At 47.1% G+C, this 22729-nt stretch overlaps 1 protein-coding gene across 1 annotated transcript in view; it reads left to right on the forward strand.

Moving 5' to 3' along the window:
* Pcnx2 (pecanex 2) overlaps positions 1-22729 on the forward strand; it is a 165562-nt gene that overhangs the window by 53975 nt on the left and 88858 nt on the right. Inside the window, exons 13-15 of the mRNA XM_052728899.1 lie at positions 3244-3415; positions 10982-11092; positions 11761-11852. Of these exons, the coding sequence (XP_052584859.1) occupies positions 3244-3415; positions 10982-11092; positions 11761-11852 (375 nt within the window). The remainder of the gene's footprint in view (positions 1-3243; positions 3416-10981; positions 11093-11760; positions 11853-22729) is intronic.

A 22729-nucleotide genomic window follows, 5' to 3' on the forward strand; every position in this document is an offset into this window, starting at 1 on the left:
AACCTCACATTTCAGATAAATAAAATTGTGCTGAGCCGGGCGGTGGTGGCGCACGCCTTTAATCCCAGCACTCGGGAGGCAGAGCCAGGCGGATCTCTGTGAGTTCGAGGCCAGCCTGGACTACCAAGTGAGTTCCAGGAAAGGCGCAAAGCTACACAGAGAAACCCTGTCTCGAAAAACCAAAAAAAAAAAAAAAAGAAAAAAAAAAAAAAAAAAAAAATTGTGCTGAGCTGGAGTCATACTGTCTGAGTCTTATGAGAATAGACCAAGCTACCATCCCAGGCTCCAAGCAGGCGCGTCACAGAGAGAAGACATGTCACAGGGAGACAGGGAGCAGTAGTTTTTCTTACTGTCACAATGAACTACAGCCAGACATCTTCCCATGCTCACTGCAGTCATCAATTTGCTTACAGAGATCAGCCCTGGTTTGAGCTTGTCTCTAGAAACTCTGATAAAGAAGACGAGGAAGAGGCTAAGGCATTTTCTCACAAAATGCAATTTTCCAGAAAGAGAGCCAGGCAAGAATTCACATCTTGTTAATCAACATGCAATTCATCAGGTCCAAAAAAACCAACAAAAGTGAATTAGGAGAGGGGTCTGCTTTGCAATTCATGAACTACCTTACATGTAAAAAGTGAGCAGTTTTCTGGTCACTTAGCCCCTGGTGGCAAGCTTCCACACAGGATTCTCATTTCTCTGGACCTTCCAAACTGCTCTGTGAACAGTCTGCTGCATTGTTGATGGTGGGTGGGACTGATGGGAAACCCACATGCACACAAGGTCAGCATTCAGACAGCAGCCTCAAGGATGCCTCCAGTCATTTAACCCACTGAGGAAATTAAGTTATAAACAGACTGGACTGGGGGCACTGAATGAATTTTTAAGAGACCATGATTAGATTTCACCTGGTGGAGTGGGTGAAATTTTTCTACTGACAACTTTTGAAAATCAATCCTTGGGGGTTTTGATGGCTGACACAGATGTGCACTCAGATATGTGGGAACATGGAAATTCATTAGTGAGCATTCTGGGGACTCAGATAGAGTGTCTTGTGTGCTGGGTATAAGCAACGTGCTAAGGATAGCTCTGGAACCCCAAACACAGGATACATGATCACAGTAGCAAAGGCAAGCCCTTGGCAGGGGCTTTGTGTTTGGTTTTGTAAATTAGCAGCATGGAGGTCATGGTCACACTTCCGGTAAAGCTCCTGAAAGATGCCTGATTGTGTTTCATATTGTTCCAGGCTGAGATGGCCTATTTCTAGATAATGTATTTTAATGCACAAATGTGTGTCTTGAAGTAGTTTGTCACTGACCTGGAGCTTGCCAAGCTAGCCAGCAAGCCCCAGGGGCCTGCCTGTCTTCACCTTCTTGGCATTAGGATTGTAGGTATGCTGCAACTTTGGGTTCTGGGGCTTGAACTGAGGTCCTCATGCTTGCAAGGCAAGCATTTTTCTGGCTGAGCCATCCTTCCAGCCCATTAACCTTTTGATAAGAGGAAGAACCAAAACAAATGACAGCTGCTTAACTATGTTTCTTAAACCATGTCAGTTTGGGGAAATGTCTCCCGTGTGTGTGTTTTAATGCACCACACAGCTATTTATACCAGCTAATTTATTTTGCCGTTTACTTAGTCAGGGCGTTTAGATTTCATTCTGGCTTTGGTCTTATTATTTTTTAATGCAAAGAAAGTGTTCTCTTGTATTTATTAATCCATGACCTACTTGGATTCTGAAGAAAATTCCCTACCAGTGCAACAATTTTTTTTTTTTTTTTTTTTTTTTAAAAAGACTGAGCTCGGCCACAGGACCAAAGGCAGCCAGTCTCTGTGACAGACGCTGGTATTGTCCTGTTGAAAGATGGTCTCAGAATAGGACTGTGTCTATTTGGGAAGCTGTGCCAATTTGAAATGCCTTTCTAAATATAGCACATTTGAGGCAGTGACTAAAAACACCAGTCTGAGACCAGGCCGATCTCCCTCTGCTTGCTGCTCACAGGGCGGTTCATGAATTGCAAAGCTCACTCTCCACCTGCTTCACTGCGGGCTTCTCAAATCTTATGAATTGTGCATCTCTTTCAGAGATGTGGGAGTTCTGCTGGGCTTTGCCCCGGAACGCCTGTGGCACAATACCCCATTCCTGATTTAAAAATATTTTAAAGTTTTATTATTATTGAGCGTGTATGCATAATGTGTGTGTGCGTGTGTCTGTGGTGTGTGCGTGAGGTCACACCACAGCACACGTGTGGAGGTCAGAGGACAACTTTGTGGCGTTGGTTCTCTCCTGTCCTTTATGTGAGTGTCTGGGATGGAACCCTGCGCACCAGACTCGTACAGAAGCACTTTTACCCACAGTGCCATTTCGCCACCTTTCCCCTTAACTTCTCACAGCCATTTGGAAAGAATAAAGGTGTTACTACCCCTTTTAACAATACTTTGAGGACTAAGATGAGGCCTGCAAAGGCTTTGGTTCCCCTTGGATGAAAAGTGCCATCAATAATTAGTCAAAATAGCAAGTTTGTTTTTTTTAAGTCAAAGAAATCACCTGTTCTGCCATGTTGAGACACACACCTGCTCGTCTGGCCATCACAGCTTTCTCCTCCATGGCCTGCTTCCTGTCATGAGAGAATTAAAGCCCCCCACACAACACTCTTTCTTGTTGATAGGGAACCCAAGTTAGATGTGCATAACTAACAAAGGTCTCAAAGCGTCTTGCACCTGAAAGGAGCAAGGAGAATGGAAGTCTGCCCCCAAGGAGAGTCTTGGGTTAGATGGGTTTCTCTGGGGTTGGTGCTTAGAGGTAAATCTTATTGGAGTTAAACAGCAACATTCTCTTTGATATTCTCATTCTGGTTTGGCAAAATAAACATCAAGCATTGTTTCTGCATCTGTCTATTGGTCTTCCCTTTTCTCTTCCTGGTATTTTGAGCTTGTAAATTACAGCAGGGTGGGGATGGGTGTTAGGGGTAGGAATGGGTGTTGAGGTAGGGGTGGGTGTTGGGATAGGGATGGGTGTTGGGGTAGAGATGGGTGTTGGGGTTGGGATGAGTATTGGGGTAGGATGGGTATTAGGGTAGGGAGAGGTGTTGGGGTAGGGATGGATGTTGGGTGGGGATAAGTGTTGTGTTGGGAATGGGTGTTGGGGTAGTATCAGTTGTATCATGTGGTGTTAAGTTCCTGACTGTGTGACTCTTTTCAATGAGTCAAAATAAAAGGTACAACCTGGAAATTGTATTTGTTTTCTAGGGACACAACCAAATCATAGCCTACAGCAGACCAATCTATTTCTGTATGCTGTGTGGCCTCATTTTGCTTCTTGATGCAGGGGCCAAGGCCAGGCCCCCGCCCAGCTATCTTGTATATGGCCTGAAGCTCTTCTCACCAGAGACCCTGCAATCAGTCAGGGACCATTTAATAGGTGAGTGAGTTTGGGGGTTATGGGGAAGAGTCTTGGGAAGGGAAGGTATGTCTCCCCTTTATCTTTTGCACCCCTAAGGGAAAAATCCTGCACACTTGATTACTGCTGTGAAGAGCTAGGTATTTTCCTCTTGGTTATGTTTATAGAAGACTGTGAGCCCAAGATAACAATGGTTGGGGGGAGGTAACCTGGACTACTCAGCTGTCATTCTTTAGGCACTAACCACCTTGGTTTTTTTGAGTCAGAGTCTCTCAGTAGTTTAGAATAAGTAAACTGGGGCTGTCTCCACCTCCCCGGCCCTGGCATTTCAACCACCTGTCACCATGTCTCACTTTTTATATGGTTCTGGGTATTGAATTCACATCCTCACTCTCACAAGGCAAGCACGTCTCCCTAGCTCTTAACAATGGGATTCTTTGAAAGGACTTTGATATCTATGACCAAGAAGTTGCACCCCTGTGACATCTGAAGCATGCTGGCAGTGATGCCTGCTGAGGTGAGCTGGCCATTGGGCTTCAGGCCTCTCTCCACATAGCCCAGGTACTATGGTCATGCATGAATGGGCACCAGTCTCGGCTCTGGTCACTCTAGCTTGTGCTGCCATGCTTGGCTTGGCTTAAAATCCAAGCAGCACCTGTCTTCAGTGCTCCACTCAGGTGAGCCGCCTGCTCATTGAATAGGTGAGGTCTTCAACACTAGAAGCAGCCTGCTAGATGCATGGGTCCCAGCCCTCTGCAGTCTCTCTCTCTCTCTCTCTCTCTCTCTCTCTCTCTCTCTCTCTCTCTCTCTCATTGTTGTCATTGTTATGATAAAATACCCTGACAAAATCAACTTAAGGGAGAAAGGATTTCTTTTGACTCCCATCCAAAGCATCCTGGTGAGCAGTCACAGGCACCATCCCTGACAGGCATGAAGCACCTGGACACATCACAGCCACAGTCAGGAAGTAAAGAGCAATGAATGCTAGTGACCAGGTCTCTGTCCTCATTTTGTACAATCCAGGACCCCACCCCATGGAATGGACCCTCCCGCCTTTAGAATGGGTCTTCCCACCTCAGTTAACCTAATCAGCATAATCTGTCAGACAAGATTAGAGGCTAAATAATCTCCCAGGTGATTCCAGATCTATCAAGTTGACGCCATCAACCATCACACCTTACTAAGTGAGCAACATTCTGCTGAAAGGGGAATAGGGATTTGGGGGATGACACGGGGTGGGGGGAGCATAAAAAAGTGACCCACTTTACAACTCATGTCGTTTTGAGTGAATTAATGTGTGAACATAGAAAAAGGCCCCACATCAACATTGACTTTGTGTTATCATTTTGCAAAAAGTCTCTGCAGTGCTGATTTATAGCTCAAAGACTCTGGAACATGCTCTGAAGATTTCTGTGATGGCATTGAGGAGTTACACACCTTTGAACGTGTGAAGACTGAGGCCACCCAAACTTGTAAAGACAGTGGCCAAGTCAGTGCCTGAGACTCAAATTGCCATCAAGATGTTCATTTCTTGATGAGCCTTCCTAGTCTCAAGTCAGTGTCGCCCTTTCCTGGCCTCCCTGACAGGTCCCTGAATCTCTGCAGTGGTCCTGGGGTAGGTGCCCAGATGTGTGAGGAACTTTTTCTGTGTCTTGTGTATTTGAAAACCTGGGTAGGGATGTAGCTCTCAGACCTCCTTCCTCACTGGTCCCTTCCCTTTTCTTTTCCTGCTGAATCTGTAGCGGACTTTACATACACAGATGCACGCCACACATACACACATAGTCACACATGTACATAGACACACAGATATGCACACATACATACATACACGGACATGTATATGCAGACATACCGCACACACACTCACATACAAACCCCCACACAAGCAAACATAACACACACTCACACCACACACACACACACACACACACACACACACACACACACACACACACACTCACATATATATACATGTACACAGCATATGCACACATGCATACACTTCCTCCTGAAAGCTCACCTTGTATACAAACCCAGAATTTCACTTCCTATTACATCCATGGAAGAACCAAGCAGCCTCAAGGAAAAGGTCTGGAGAACGTGTTTCAGGACACCTTCAGGTTCAAGTAGGAAACAGAATCCTGGAAGAATAAAAGGATTAGATGGGTCAGTGCCTTGTGAGAGCAAGTGCCCCACCCCCCGCTGATGTGGCTCTCTCTACCATTGTTTGAAGTCCCTCACACGCCACATAAAAGGCGTCAGGCCTTTTCTCCTCAGCATACCATGCCCTCCCGAGGTCCTGCCAGCCATAGTGGGGAAGCTGGAGTTTGATAGAGATGTCTTGTCAGGACCGGACACATGAACACAGGTTAGAATACTCCTTAGGATTTTAATTTAATTCAATAGGTTAGTCGATTTTCTTTTTCAAGTAGCAGTGTTGGAGCCCTGTAGCTCAAGGTCCCACAAAGAGTTCGCTGGGTATCAGAAGCAGAGAATGTAGAAGGATGTGAGAAGATGTCTGTGTCCAAATGCTGCCTCTCCCTTGCCGCACCTCCACATTCCCCTTGTGTGCCTCTGGGCTACCTTTCCCCCCAGATCACCAGTGTGGACCAGCAGTTTTCATTCCATCTCTTACAGGGACACGGATGTGCTGCCTGCCCGGAGCTCCCATCAGCTTGGCTCCTGCTCTTCTCTTTCTAGGCTCTGAGGTGTTCTGCCGCGGCTAGAGTCCTCACTTCCCTGAGTTTCATATTCCATCCTCTGGCCAGCCTTACTTCACAACACCCGACCCATGTGATAGTAATCTGCCTCCACGTGTCACATCTGATTCATGTCCCCCTGGCCAGCCTGTCTTGTCAGTGCGGATGGAGCGGAGAGCCCGCTTGGCCTCTCACGGCTGAACTCCCGTGCACCGCTCAGTGCCTGGAAGTCACAGGCACCAGATAAGCCTTGGCGGAGTGGAGTAACTAAGGAGTACAGAGGTAGTCACGAAGCACTCCAGAAGTTAATGAGCAAATGAGATTTTGGAGTGCCTCCCACTCATAAATCACAGGCAGCTCCCTTGACCCCCAGAGCTGGCTTCCTGAGGAAGAATATTTTACAGATAAGTGTAGAATGAGACTTGAGGATGCTGGTTGTGAGGGGACAGACCTGTGGTCCCAACGCTTGGGACAGTTGCCGTTGGCTAACCAGCACGTTGGAGGCCAGTCTGAGTTACAGGGGATCCTAGCTTTAAAAGACAACAAAAATAGAAACAGCACCCCTCCAAACAAAAAAAAAAAACAAAAGGAGAGAGGGAGGAGAAGGAGGAGAAGGGGAAGAGAGGGAGGAGGGGAAGGAGGGGGCAGGGAAGAAGAAGGGAGGGGCAGGGAAGGAAGAGAGACTTAAGAGAGGCGAAGCCTGACACATTCACTTACAAATTGCTTTTCATGTCTGGCTCCTGCTCACCCTCCCTTCTTATATTTCTTTACTTGGCTACTCCGAGAAAGCCAGCACCCTGAGTTCCTGGTGTACCCTGCTTTCCATGGCAGGAGAACCAGAGACTTTATTAGGGCCCAGGAGGGAAGAGGGCTATGCTTGGTTGAAGCCTGGGGTATTTGTTGGGCAGTGACCCGTGCCTCCAAATAGGCCGCTGGACATTAGCTGCCTCTCTTTCCTCCAGGGTGTGGGGGAGACAGGGGCTATGGCTTTCCTACCTCCCTCCTGAAATACATTTCTCTCCTTAAAACTTCCTAATACGTATTGTCTGCTCCTCAACAGTGACAGGTAAAAACGGTGATAAATAACGGAGCGAGCTGACGAGATGGTATCTGTGGCTCAGATAAAAGGAAAACTAGGAGAGTAGCAATCCCCGGGTAAGGAGGGAGGGGGTTAAACACACCGATTTGCACAGAGCATAAAACAACAGAAAAAAAAATGCGTCAGAACAAAGCAGAGGAGGGGCATGCTGAGAGGGTTTCTGACTGTGTAGCAGAAGACAAGGGCAACTCAAGGTCACCGTGCTCCGTGCAGCCTCTTCACCAGGAGACTTAGTGATGTAGCTGCTGCCACCGTCATATCCAGGGATCAGGAGAGAAGGAGAAAGCCAGGACTGTGGGATTAGCAGGAGAGAAGAGGTGTGCACTGGTTTCCAGGGCTAGTTTCCTGTCAGAAACCTTCCTGGGCTGAGGTGACATCCCGTCAGAACCCGGGTGGAAAGGAAAACAAGCAGCCCATGGCTTTGTAGTCTGGGAGCTGGAGTCCCAAGCAAGAGGCCAGCTGGGTGTCTCCCTCTGGGACAGCACAGCATCTCTCCCTTTGCCTGTCTGTCTCTGGCCCAAACATTGCCTTTTCGTTGTTATTGTTTGATTTTTTTAAATGTTCGTGTGTGTGTGTGTGTGTGTGTGTGTGTGTGTGTGTGTGTGTGTGTGTGTTTGTGTGTGTTATGAGTGTGTATGTGTGATGTGTGTGGTATGTATGTGGTGTTCATGTATGTGTATTTGTGTGTGTTGTGTATATGCTCGAGTGTGGGGTGTGTGTGTGTGTGTGTGTGTTGGCCCATGCCACAGCACAGCACATGTGTGGAACTCAGAGAACCACTTTGGGGAGTTGGTTTTCTCCTACTGTGGGTTCTAGGGGTCAAACTCGGGTCATCAGTTTTATGCAACAGGGGCTTTTCCTCACTGAACCATCTCACCAGCCCTTACTGTGGTTTTTAAAATTTTATCAATCCCCCTTGCCGTTCCTCTCTCCCTTTACTGTGTTCTGTTTGTTTGTTTTGAGACAGGGAATCTCACTAGGTAAGCCAGGCTGGCCTTTAACTTGTGGCCATGATCTTATGACCATGATCTTGTCTCAGCCTTCTGAGTGCTGAGATTATAAGCACGTACCACCATGCTTGATTTTATGAGGTACAAGGGCTTGACCCTCTCAAGCTCTATGCATGCTAGGCAAGAGCCACATCCCCAGCCCAACTGCCCTCTTGAAGGAGACCCTTCACATTGGTTTAGGGCCACAAGGGACCCACAAGGGTCTTGACTTCATCACCTGCATCTAAGACACAAGGACAAGAGCCAAGTTTAGGACTTCAGCATCTTTTGGAGGGGACTCATGCACACACACACACACACACACACACACACACACACACACACACACACCCAGAGTGAGGGACTCACAGTAGAAGGACAAGAGAAGCAAGAGCTAAATGACACCACTGACACCTCCAGCAGAGCCACACGGAGCTGGCCCTCCCTGGGCTGCAGCCAGAGCACGGGGAACGGTCCCACGGGGCTTCCTCTTGGGGCGAGGTCTGCCGCACACTACACGTTCAGGCTCTGCTTGGCATTCTCATCCTTGGATGGAGAGAGGAGGAAAGGACAGCTTCAGGAGATCAGATCTGCTGCTCAAAGAGAGCCCAGCCTAGGCTGCCTCCCTGGGGAAGAGGGGTCACTTGTCCACCCAGTGGTAGGGTCAAAGCCATGGGAAAGGTTGTGATGCTGTTCGTCATTGGGGGTGTGAAGGAGAAACAGCTCAAAGGCAAGGAGAGACGGACAGGTGGTGAATGATGTGAGGAGAGCCTGAGGTGGAGAAAGAAGCAGCAGGGTAATGGATGATGGATGGATGGATGGATGGATGGATGGATGGATGGATAGATAGATGGATAGATAGATGATAGATGGATGGATTGATGATGATGGAGATAGATGATATAGATAGATAAATTGATAGATGATAGATAGATAGATAGATATAGATAAATAGATAGATAATAGCTAGATAGATGGCAGATAATGGATAGACAGATGAAAGATAGATGACAGATGAATGAATAGATAGATGATAGATGATGATGATGATAGATAGATAGATAGATAGATAGATAGATAGATAGATAGATAGAGTTTGTGGTGCTGAGGATTGAACCTCAGGGCCTCAAATATCCAGTCAAGTGCTCCACAACTAACCAAAATCCCCAGCCCTCTGTTAACTTTTTACTTTGAGATAGGCTCTCATTAACTTCCGTAGGCTGGCCTCAAATTCACTCCATATTCCAAACTGCCTTGGGACTTACAGTCCTCGGCTTGCTGAATAGCTGGGATTATAGCCTGCACCTCCAAGCCCTGTCAGGGATAACCTTCTTCTGTGAGTTAGTTCTTTCACGTGTGCTGAGCTGTGTGTATTCAGTGGATCACTCTGTTTTCCCTCCTGGGCGAGAACCTCCTTTGCTTGCATTTGCAGGTGACCGGCCTCTACAGTGGGTACTCATTTCCTGGGCTTAGGGAGGCTGCTGACCTTGGGGATGGCATTTCTATTACTGCCTGTCTGGGTAACCTCAGCAAGAGCCTATGTGCGAGACTGGCTTTGCGATTACCCTGTGGATGGGAAGGCCACAGCTCTCAGCCTCCCATGTCACGAGAGGCAGGGCACAGCTGTGGTGAAGCCTGCAGAGTGAGACTCCAGGGACAAGAGCTGGCTTGAGCCTCAGCAACTAGGTTAGTCCTAGGTTAATGAGAGACCTTGTGGGAACAAACAAGGCAAGATGGCTCCTGAGGGATGATACCTGGGGTCAACCACTGGGCTCCACATGCACACACATACACTCTACATACACAAGCACTTCCCCTGCCCACTGCAAACATACATACACATACCCACAATGTGGTCAGCCAATGGACCTTTGTTCTGTAACTGATCAAATCTCATGTAACTGTTTCCACAACAAAACCTCTGGATCAACCTACATCTGTGTTCCCGACCATCGTCGCTCATATCTGGCTCATTTCTTTTGAAGAGATCTGTGTTTTGCAACAACAGTTGTTTGTTGTTCCTTCCTGAATAAAAGTTGGAGCAAGAATCAGCGTCCTTGGTAGTCACTTGCCTTTAAATATATATGTATATGTATGTATGTATGTGTGTGTATATATAAGTTGGTGAGGCCTCCAGACAGACAAGTTGCAGGCGAGAGGGACAAACTGTTACAGGCCTCAGATGTTACCTGAATGGCTTTCATTTGAGTTTGGTGGAAGCTTAGAGGTCTGCTAAGAACACATTTTAAAGGTTTTATTCGATGAAACGATGTTGAATGGGCAATGAATCATTCTTGGTGAGGGGACTAAAAATAGGCCAGGGTGGTGTGGCCCTGGCACTATAACATCCCATGTCTCCAGAAAGCCCTAGTCAGGAGTTCTGGGTCTTGTGGATCATTAACACAAGTATGGCTTTTTTTTTCCCCCTCTGAAAACTTCACCTTACACTGTTGTCTCCTTTTGCACATCTTTCTGGAATTTTCCCTGTCCTCTAACCCCCCTCCTCACCTCCCCAGGTCTGATTCTGTTCTGAGCTGCAGGCAAGCACCTTCCTCCCTCCTCCACCCTGAGCTCTCCCTTAGGTCCCAAGCTGGTCGCAGACCAGCCCTGGATAATGCACTTGCTATTTCCTTTTTCTCCTCCTCTAGTGGCCTGGGTGAGAGGAGTCCTTGTTGCCTCAGTTTCCCTGGGTGGGATAAAGAATCTGAAAAGGGAAAAAGCAGCCACATTGCAGCCACACTGTGGCCATGGTTACCCTGCCCCATGCTCACGGCTGCCTTTGTCTGTCCATTTCCAGTATTTCTGTGCTGCTTCCCTGCGATCTCCCTCCTCGGGCTCTTCCCACAGATCAACACCTTCTGCACGTACCTTCTGGAACAAGTCGATATGCTGCTCTTTGGAGGTTCTGGTAAGTCCTTGCCCCTGCTCTTCCTGGGAAGGGTTTTCAGTTTGGACAAGGTCTGGGGGAGTCCCAGGGACAGAGGATGGGGGCCTAACTGGGAGGTTTGCTTTGTCTTGAGCTGCAAACCTGCTGTAGTTTGGATTTCCTGGGCCCCATAGAATCAGAAGTGGCCTCCCGAACAAAAGTACATGGAAGGGAAGGGTTTCCCTTGATTTGGAGTGAGTGAAGGGGGCTCTTCAAACTGTTCTTTAGAAGAAGTGTGTGTGTGTGTGTGTGTGTGTGTGTGTGTGTGTGTGTGTGTGTGTGTGTGCATGTGTATGTGTGTAAGCATGCACATGTATCATTGTGGGAATAGGTCAGCATGCACTTGTGTGCGGAGTGTTGTGGATGTGTGTTGTGAGAATACCTATGAGCCTTTAAAAATCTTTCCCCCAAAAGACACATGACCCTAGTGTCCTCAGGGAGTGGCATACAGGGCTGACCCTTAGTGTTATTATTCCACGGATAGTCAGTTCCATGGTCACAATCTTCCCCACCCTAAGTGACCTGTGTCTTTGGATGAATCCTGTGGCCAGGGAACTTATGCTGAGAGCAACAGCCCCTTTCCTTCCTTACCCCTCTACTGATTTCGAAAAGGGCTCCTCTAGTAAGTTGTGATGGCATTTGTATTCCAGCTGTTTCTGGAATCACATCAGCTGTGTATAGTGTGGGCCGGAGTGTCTTGGTAGCAGCCCTGCTCCATGCCTTCTGCTTCAGCGCCGTGAAGGTAAGTATGCAGACACACCACAGTGGTGACCAGGTCATCAGATCTTTTTTCAGGGGGCCTGGCTGACTTTGGAGATAGGTCGTCACAGTGCCTGGCTTATCCTAGGATGTAACCCTCACCTGCCTAGTCCCCTACAATGTCCCTTCTATGGTCAGGAACACCAGAAGGACTTCTGCTGGCCATGGGAGTCATTGTAACCCATGTGTTCGTTTTGCTTTTGTCTGAGGTAGCACCCCAAATATGGTGGGGGTACACCTGTGTGAAGCTGTGTGGACCAGGGAATGGGGTGGGAGGGCACAGCCACACCAGTGCAGAATCTAGAGCATAGATGGACTTCAGCGTTCCCCAGAGCAAGAAGAGCAAAGCCCGGGGCAGGTCTAGGGAAGGAAGGATGGTGAGGAAACCAGATAAGTGCAGACGTCGGAAGCCCAGGACGTTCCGTCAGACGTGTAACTGTTGCACACACATGGCCCCATTGTGCATGTACACACCGCAGGGCTGTGGATCCAGACTGTGTATCTACAAGGCCCCGAGTAATCCTGTATCTCTAGTGGAAGAATGGGCATGTGTAGGAAGTAGTCTAGATCCTTCTTCAGTGAGGGGAAGTCCGCAAGTAACATCCAACATGGAAGAAAGTCAAACCAGAAAAATTGGCTCGTTTGGGAGTGGGAAGAAATAGGTGAAGGAGAAACAGCCGTGCGTCATTGCCTGCAGAAGCAGAAACAGGAGCTGGGGACCTTGTTGGGACCCCTTCTACAAGGTCACTGCCTTCTCAGGGTCGGGACCCAACGCTTTCCAGCTCTGAGGGTTCCAGAGTGTTGAGGCAGGCTTCTGATGAGGAGGTACTCAGGGAGGTCTCTTTCTCCTGAGGAGGGTATTGGCTTCTCTTGCTTAGTATGGAACAAGTGACAAACAGTAACAGAGCATTAATGGCTCTAGTTGCCATTTTAAACATCTTTTGGTTAAAAAACAAAACAAAACAAAAAAAAACATAAAGCAATTTGCATTTCTCTCTTCTCATCTGTGAGTGCTGACTTTTCAAATGGTCCCGCGTTGACTCTCTGATTTAAGATGTGACACCTATTAAATGCTGTGAATTGACTGAATGTGGTTAGTGAACTCACCTGGGGGTCCTGGGGAGGGAGGGAAAATGCACCCCATCTTCCATTAAACACTGATGGTATTAGTCAGGTTCTCTAGAGGAGCCGGCTGATAGAATGAATCTCTCTCTCTCTCTCTCTCTCTCTCTCTCTCTCTCTCTCTCTCTCTCTCTCTCACACACACACACACACACACACACTCATATATATATATATATATATATATATTCATTTATATATATTCATATATATAAAGGACATTTATTAGAATGACTTACAGACTATAGTCCAGCTAGTCCAACAATGGCTATCTACCAATGGAAGGTCCAAGAATCCAGTAGATTTTTGTTCCATGAGGCTGATGTCTCAGCCTCTTCAGTATGCTCGGGAATTCTAAAGAAGGAGGCTCTAATGCAGTGAAGGAAAGGACTTGCTAGTGTGAGTGAGAGGAAGCAGGCAGAGGGCGAGCTTCCTTCGTCCATGTCCTTACATAGGCTGCCAGCAGAAGGTGTGGTCCAGATCAGAGGTGGGTCTTCCCACTTCAAATGATTTAATTAAGAAAAGAATCCCTCACAGGTTTACCCAGCTACTTGGATTTTAGTTAACTCCATATGTAGTCAAGTTGACCAGCAAGAACAGCCGTCACACTGCCCAAGCCAGAGCTGGGGTTGTACGGTTTTCCTCTGGTGCTTTCTCTACACCATTCTGCTTACTCTGTTTCTAACATGGATATTGTGTTTTCTACATCTTCTTCAGTCTTGTGCTGGCTAATCTTCTGTCAGCTTGACACACAAATTAGAGTTATCTGGAAGGAGGGAACTTCAGTTGAAAAAAAAGCCTCCATAAGATCAGGCTGTAAGGCATTTTCTTCATTTGTGATTGATGGGAGAGGGCCCAGCCCATTGTGGATGGTGCAATCCCTGGGCTGATAGTCCTGGGTTCTATAGGAAAGCAGGCTGAGCAAGCCATATAGAAAGCCAGTAAGCAGCACCCCTCCATGACCTCTGCATCAGCTCCAGGTCATGCCCTTCTTGAGTTTCTGCCCTGACTCCTTCAGTGATGGACAGTGATGTGGAAGTGTACACTGAATAAACCCTTTCCTCCCCATCTTGTTTTTTGCTCATGGTGTTTCATCGCAGCAATAGAAACCCTAAGACAAGTGTGATGGATGAATAGGTCCTCATGAACAATGGCTGCATGTCAGCCGCCAGGCCAGGGACATGTCTCTCTCTAGCTAAGTCTTAGCATGTGTTTATTGCCTTGATTTATTGTTGTTGTTGCCCCTGGTAGCTGGGAGATGTGGCCAAGCACAGCTGCAAGGAACCTGGAAAATCCCTGTCTTAGGGACCTCCACTCAGGTAAAGCCTGGTCCTCGACAATAGCACAGAAAAGAATTTTAGGGTACGTCAGAGTGATGCAAAGTTATTTGGTTTATTAAGCGGCAAGATGAAGCAGTATACATAGGGGAACATTTAAAAAGAAAATTGCATAGGAAAACTGCAGTGTACTCCTAAGGCATAACTGTGGGCTTCTTAAGGGAGAGGCACCCCCCAAGTGCCTCAGCCAAGGCTGTAACGTGATTGGAGTCTTGGGAAGTTCCCTCGCTCAGAGGACGTAATTTATAACCAGATACAAAGAGTAAGCACAGTTTACAAAGGAAGTGAAATTCCAATTTGTCTTTTAATGTGTGAGCTGGTTTCTTTATTTCTCTTAAAGAAGTTCCTTTTGTGAATGAAATTTTAAGGTGGGTTATGAAAAACCTTATTTGAGTTTAAAGATGAGAGAGGAGAGCTGATGAGGCAGAAGTCAGGGTCTTGAACATCCTGGACCTGAGTCAACTTGGCTCACGTGACCGTCCTTGTTTTAGATGTCTTGTGGAAAAAGAGCGTTGTCCCTAGACAATTTCAATTGTATCAGTAGTGTTGAAGCTTTTGGACTCAGAGCCAGCAAGAAACATAGAGCAGATCCTAGGGTGGGGGGCGCCTTTCTCTGGGTGTCCCCTGAGTTTCCCCGGCTTCCTCTCAGGCCTCATTACCACTTGGTAGAAGTGGGGGGTGGGGCGGGACCGTGAGTTAATTTTGCCCTCTGGAATATTAATTAGGGGAAGAAAATATGATTCTTCTTTTAATCTCGTATTCTCTTTGGCTTATCTGAGATAGTTGCAGATCACACAAAGCAGACCCCCTCAGACTTACGTGTTTGACAGTGACACACGGAAGCCACTCGAGTATCTGCTCCCTGGAGAAATGGCTTGGCAGTTAATTAGCCGGGATCTCTGTTTGTCTAGGTAAACCCAGATTGCTATTTTTTATTGTCTGTTACAAAGAAATTCCACTTGATCGCTGGTGAGGGGATTCAGAAGCTGAAGCGCATTGCTACAATTTAATGCTCCCCAAGCGTCACTAACAATGGCTTGCAGGAGGGTCATGTGTGTGTTTCCCCCCCCCACCCCATTGTAGGAGCCCCCCCCCCCAATCCTCCTCAGCATTCAAGGATCGCAGCTTGCACCTCAGCATTTCCCTGCACTCAGGATTTAAAGTCTAATTATAGATCTATAACAAACCCCACAGTTTGAGAATATGGGGGTTTTTTTTTGGAGGAGTGGGGGTCACTGGCGTGTACCTTACCTATTCCCCCATGCAACCCTTAAGTAAGGCCTTCAGCATCACAGAGCAGACCAGAGATTCCAAGGTCTCTGCTGACTTCAGCTGTCCTTCCTGCCCCTGTGAAGTGTAAATAGTTTTGCTCATCAGGACAATTCACAGTCCGATAAGACACCAACCCATCTATGGAACTTCAGTTTGCAGAAGCATTCCCCTAGTGTTTGCTCATTGCCTTTTATTACATCCCCTAATAGGCAAGGATGAGTCTAGCATTTCTGCATTCCAAAAGTGAACTTGAACTTGAAGTCCAGGGTACTGTGGTGAGTTGCCCAGGGGTTCATACATAATTCACAGGGTTTTTTTCTCCCTCTTACAATGAATTAATGAAACCCACCTCATGAGGATGTTGGTGCTACTGGACTTAGGGGGCACATATCCTGTGCCCTAACAAGCCAGGACCAGCTGCTAGTCCTCAACAAGCCAATTAAAAGAGCCAAATTAATATTGAAAGCAGAAAAAGGAGATTGATTTAATGTGGGCACATTCAGAAGAGGGACAAAGAGATCCAGTGATCTTCAAGTCCATCTTTGGGCGTGTCCTAACATGAGTTATGCGTAACTGAGCAATCCAGCCAGGGCATGGTCCTGCCCACCATCGTCTCAGCTCCAAATCTCTCTGCTAAGGCTATCTGAGAAGTTCTAAATAAGTTTTTCCAGGAGGTAAGCTTTTCCTCTGAGCATCAGGCCTCCTCCTCCCAGCAGGAGATCCTTGGAGAAATTCTAATTTCATGTAGTCCATCCTTCTCATAGCCTGATAGGCAAAGAGGGGAATATAATATATTCATACCTTCCAGACAGGTTGGTTACTCTGAGTTTGAATGGAAAAAAAATGGGAAGAATAGCTGAAGGGTTCCAGTTAGACAGAGTGGTCAGTGACATTTCAAAGCTGCCTGGCCTATAGGATCTGAACAGCTTCCTCCCCCGGAGTGTAGGAAATGTGGGCAGCGAATGGAGATTTTGTAGCTGTAAGTAGAAATTAGCACATACTTTGAAAGGGAGTTTGTCCTGGGTGGCTCTGGCCTCATCAGAGGAAGCTTTTAAAAGAGGGTGTGAGGGTCCAAAGAGGGAAGGAACACAATGGAGGCCTGGGTGTGTGGTCTTGAGGAATCCAGTGGCCTTCTCAATGGCTCAGGAGAGAACCATGTGGCCAGCACCTGAGGGTGGCCTCAAAGCCATTCCTGCAGAGTCTGGGGGATGGTATTGACTTGTTAGTGTTCACCTCAGGCTGGTGTCCCTGTGCATAACCAATACTATAAGCCATGCAGACTCACAGCCACCAGGACAGAGTGAGTGGGTGGCCTCTGCCTTCCAGCGTCCTGAGAGGGGCAGGGGCAGCACATTCTAAAGCCAAGCGGCTGCTAGGCACCGAGGTGATGCTGCTGGTTGGCTGTGGGCACTCTTCGTGGGTCCCAGTTGGATTCTGAGCACCCAGAGGTCACACACTGAAATTTATTTAATATTATTTATTGTTTGTTCTTGTTGTTTATTACTGTGCATATATGCATAATGTGTGTGGACACACATGTGCAGACACACTGGAAGGTTAGAGGGCAACTTTCCGAACTGTGGGTTCCAGGAGTGAAACGTGGCCACCACACTTGCACAGTAAGCACCTTTAGGGGTTGGGGTTGAGCCTTCTCGCCTGCCCGTATTTATTTCGGGCTCTATTTTAGAGTCTGTTTTCCTGCTGAAGTGAGTGTCACATAGAAGGTGCTATATAAAGTCTTGGATGGAAAATTTATTGGTAACAGAAGATTGGAGGAAAAAATGCTAGTTTTCCAAGAAGTACAAGTGTGAGTTCCTGTGAGTGGGTGTGTGTGTGTGTGTGTGTGTGTACATGCACCGATGTATTTATCCATCTAGGTAGGGTTGAATACTTGGAGCACGTCATCCCATCTTACTATCTAACCACCTCAATTTTCTTAAGCAGTTACCCCTAAAAGTGAAATATCATTTTGACTTATAAACATAGGGTATTTTCCACCAAAATGAAACCCACAGTGAAATAAGCATCTCCTCTTCATGTTCAGTGATGGACGGATGGATTGCCACATTTGTTAGCACGCTCATTAGATTGTTTACTGGGCAAATCCTGCATGTCTGATGTGACTTGAACACAGTGTTAGGCACTGGCAGCCCTTCCGGGTGTCAGAGGTCCACCAGGAATCAGGAGCTGCCTGGGAAGCAAAAGGAGCTCATAGCCTAGAGCAGCGGTCTCAGCCTTCCGAAGGCTGTGACACTTTAACACAGTTTCTCACGTTGTGTGACCCCAACCGTAAGATCGCTTCGTTGCTACTTCATAACTAATTTTGCTACTGTTATAAATTGTAATGTAAATATCTGTGTTTTCTGATAGTCTTAGGTAACCCCTGAGAAAGGGTTGTTTGACCCCAAGAGGTTGCTGTCCATAGGTTAAGAACCACTGGCCTAGAGTGTGCCCTGCACACATTTCAAGGACTTGGTGAAACCTAGGACCCAAACTATCTCTCTGGAGTCCTACTTCAGGGCCTTCTCTTTAGATAAGCTTTAGGGGGAAGAAAAAAAAGTCAGAAAAGGACTTATGTAAGAATCCAAGTGTGTGGATCTCAGAAACACCAGTTTGATGGGCTATGAGAAACTTACTTCTTCAAACAGAGCACATTGAAATGTGATCTGAGGAGCTCAGTGGTAAGACTTGGACCAGTTTGTATTCTGTTCATTCGCAGGCTCTAAGCCAGCCTGCCCATAAATCCCATCTGAAGAGCTGCCTCGAGTTTCTCCGGGAGACAGTGCTGGAACCAGCCCTCTTCAGAGTGCTTTTGTGCAAGCTGCAATGCTCTGAACGCTCTCGTCTAAGCCTTCCCCCCGCAGCACACGTGAACCGCACCGCAGGACTGTCAGGCTATTAGACGGTTTTATTCCTGCCTCATAAAAATATTTCAAAACCTGGGGGAGCTTTATGAAACCAGCTCTCATCAATCCATAGCCTCTCCAATTTAGGGGCCCATGAGACACATCGCAAGGCAATTACGGGCGTTCGTTTTGAAGCAAACAATCCTGTGGCGGATGCTTCATTATCCTTGAGTGATAGATGGTTTAAAGCCCAAGCTCTTGGGATGGAGAGAAGGCTCAGCCGTTGAGAACACTTGCTGCTCCTCCAGAGGACCCGGTTCGGTTTCCAGCACCCATGAAGGGTGACTCCCAACCACATATAACTCTCTCTCTCCAGGATCCAATGTCCTCTTCTGGCCTTGGCAGCCACTGGACACACACACACACACATACACACACACACACACACACACACACACACACACACACACACACACACACACACACCAACAGATCTTTTAAAGAGTAAAATAAAACCTGATCTCCCTTTGAAATCTGCATGGATTTGTGTGACTGTGTATATATGTGGCTATGAGTACAATAAATGTAAAAATATTTTTTAAAGACAAGGTCTCATACTATATGTAGCTTAGGCTATCCCCAAATTCATGGCAATGCTCCTGCCTCAGCCTTCTGTGAGCTAGGATTTTAGTGTAAGCCAGGGCTACCCTGGCTTGTATAAATAAATTCAAGACTAAAATACAGGTGTTTCAAATATAAAAGTTTATTTTAGCAGCTCCCCCACCTCCTGGAAATGTCAGCAAAGCTCCCCCCTACCCCCACCCACTGCCTCTGTTTCTCTTTGTAGGAGCAGGGCATTGTGGCTTCTGAGTTCACTGGCAAATACCTTGCACAGAGCACCAGGATGGTCAGCTTCAAAACCCTTCTCAGGCCCCTTGAGTTCTTTTTCTGAAAATGTCAATATTCCCTTGTCTCCAAAGAACAGTTAAACATCTTCACCTGCTTTCCTTCAGTCTTTTTGAAAATCACATCTCTGAAATGACACATGCAGCCTCTTGGAACCTCTGGCTTCCTCGATGCTCTGTGGCTGGGGGCAGGGCGGGGGGGGGGGGGGGGGGGCTAAGACCAGCTCAGCTAGGAGACCCCTTACAACTCTCGAATGCTCCTTCCTTAATAGATCTGGGGAATATTGGCTCTCTGCACATGAAGGAGCAATTCACATTGGTGGCCAAGCAGCCTTCCTTTCCCTGCTTTCTTGAGAAATTGGTGTATATGTGTGTGAGTGTGTATGTGTGAACATGTGCACATGCGTCAATGCTTGCGCCTGCACACACATCTACCACCATTGAAATCACACACCACGTTACATACGTGTGGAGGGAAGAGTCCTCCAGAAGCGAGCCCCTTAAAACCTGCAGTCTACCTTTCACCATCTGTAGGAACTGGGAAGCAGGGCTTTTCCTAGGGAGGAATTCAGTGACATCTGAGACTAGGCTTTAAGATGTGCAAGCCCACACCTGGAGTGAGGATGCCTAGATGCTGCCTGAAGAGCTGATTAAAGACAACGTGGCGCTGATAATAGATACCCAGTATGAGTCAGCTAAAGCCGGCTGGCACTGACTATCTGGGCTCTTAGGGCAAAACGTGACATAATCCAATAGATAACCATTTCTGACAAAATGCCACATTTGTGTAATCCTATGTAAATATAAGGTCAGAGGTGAGTGTCTTCCCCAGCCTGCCTGTGTGTGCTTGTCTGTACACCCTGTGCCTGCCTCCCTGCAGTCTGGGTGGTGGCCTTGCCTTGGGTGGATAAAGGATATCTCATCTGCCTACATTTCATCGGATCGTCTTCTACTTCCCAATCCCCCTGTCCTCCTCCTTTCCTCGCTTCAGAGCTTGGGCCTCACCTTGCCCACCTCACCTTTTGGCTCGGAAGCACTACACCATTCTGGATCACTTTGCAAACATTCACCTTAGAGCTGATCTATATATTTTTTCTAAATTGTCTTGTCTATTCATCTGTTGATAGATAACTAGATTGGCTCCAATTCCTTGCTGTAGCTAGTAATCAAAGCAGCCATAAACATGGGGTGCAGATATCTCTATGGGAGGGTGTGGAGTTTCCTTGGCTATATGCACAGGAGTAAAACAGTGGGATCATATCAAGGATTACTTTGCTCTTATGTACTTGAAGGAAATGTTCCTCCTACGTTCCACCCCGGTAGCCACCTGCCATTCATTCTGTCTTGTCATCACCCTGGAAGCTGTTGTCTCTGCATCAAGGAAAGTCTTACTAAGGGTGCAGGTGCCACAGGTGACAATGACCCAAGAGAATCACCTGTCAGCCTCCTGGTGTAGACAGTGATGCTTGGGCAAATAGCATCCCCTTCCCAGCAGGGTCACATCTAATGGAGTTCCTGCCCCTTTTCCTGTTTGTTATGCACTGTAGAGTGGAGGAACAAGACATTTGCACACACCATAATTCTTCCTTCTGATTTCTTGTTCCAAGAGAAGCCTGATATAATGCCCACTGCCCAGCCTGACTTTTCAAGAGTGTGTTTTTAGCACATTCCTTCATCCCTCCCTATAGTTAGGAAGCAGCCAGGAACAGCCGGCGTCTGCTGTGTGGCTGTGTGTTTTGTATAAGCAGTTGACTAATATTTTACACACAGTTCTTCAATAGGATTCTAACAAACCCACAGGTGAGTCTTCTTGGACAAGTTCACCCAGGCTTTCTCACTTATGGGGAGTCATCAGCACAGTAGGATTTTTGTTTTGTTTTGCTTTTTGTTTTTTCAGTTCAAGTCACAGTCTAGGCTTCCAAACATTGTCTGCACCACTGAAGGCCAGCCCTCTCTGTTCTTGTGTATACATAGATCAGACCATCTGTCTTAGTGTCATTTCTGTTGCTGTGATAAAATACACTGACCAAAAGCAGCTTAGGGAATAAAGGGCTCATTTGGCTGACAAGTCAGGTTACAGTCCATTCTTGTGGGGAGATCAAGGCAGGAACTTAGAGTGTCACAGCCCTAGTCAAGAGCAGAGAGAATAAGCGTGCCCATCTTTGCTTGGTTGTTACTGCTCAGCTAGCTTTCTTTGCTCTTATACAGGCCAGGACCTCCAGCCTAGGGGATGGTGCTGCCCAAGGTGGGGTAGGTCTTCCTACACCAATTAACAATCAAGACGATTCCATACAGACAGACCCACAGGTCAGTCTGATCTAGATAATTCATTAGTAAGACTCTCTTCTCAGGTAATTCTAGGTTCTGTCAAGTTGACAGTCGAAACTAACCAGCAACTAACTAACCCCCACTCCCCTGCCACTCTCAGGTCTGAATCGTAAGGTGGGGAGGGGGGGAGGGGGGGGGCAGGTCCGTTGCTCAGAGTCACTGCATTGGTTCTGTTCATGCTTACTAAATTCTTTTCTTTCTTTTGTTTTTCTTTTATTTTCAAGACAGGATTTCTCTGTGTAGCTCTGGCTGTCCTGGAACTCACTCTGTAGACTAGGCTAGCCTTGAACTCAGAGATCTGCCTGTCTCTGCCTCCTGAATGCTGGGATTAAAGGTGTGCACCACTACCACCTGGCCTTATTAAATGATTTTCAAGAAAGGGCCTTGAACAAGGTAGTGAGAATAGCTGGGGTGAGATAGAGGATAGATATCCTTTTGATGAACCTGGCCAGGGGTAGAGCAAGTGTTACTCAAGTAGCCATAGATGTGGATATTTGGCCACACATCACTTAATGATGGGCTCTTCTGAGCTACACAGCATCTGAGATCATGGTCAGACATGGCTTCTTGGTGAAATCGAGAAACATGGTATAAACAGGGCACATGAGGAGCCAACGCTGTAGGATTACAATGAGGCTAAAGAAATCCCTGTTGCCTAGTGCAGCATTAACTTGTCCTGAGGAGATACGGACAAATGTCTATTCTCTACAGATAGGGCACTAACAACAAGAAGTAAGTCTGCCCAAGTCTAGTTTGATGAACCAAAGACTTCATTTGGGTTACCTACAAGATCTGGGAGAGGGATTACTTACAGGAGCACGAAAGACCCCCGAACAACCACATCACAGAAAATCCCCACCCTGGCATGGGTGATGTTTTCTCCATAACTGCTTCAGTCATCCTTCCGTGTTCTATATTCTCGAGCATTCCTTCCATATAGCCTGGAGGATGGTGTAGGAACGTGTGGCTGAATCTTAGGTGAGGGTCCAATGATGCTCCTCACTCTCTCCTATAAGGGAAGTCTAGAGGGTTCTCCCTTGTTGGGGGGGG

The sequence above is a fragment of the Peromyscus californicus genome, unplaced genomic scaffold, assembly GCF_007827085.1.
Source record: "Peromyscus californicus insignis strain IS unplaced genomic scaffold, ASM782708v3 Scaffold_8__1_contigs__length_139910024, whole genome shotgun sequence".
NCBI classification, from domain to species: Eukaryota; Metazoa; Chordata; class Mammalia; order Rodentia; family Cricetidae; genus Peromyscus; species Peromyscus californicus.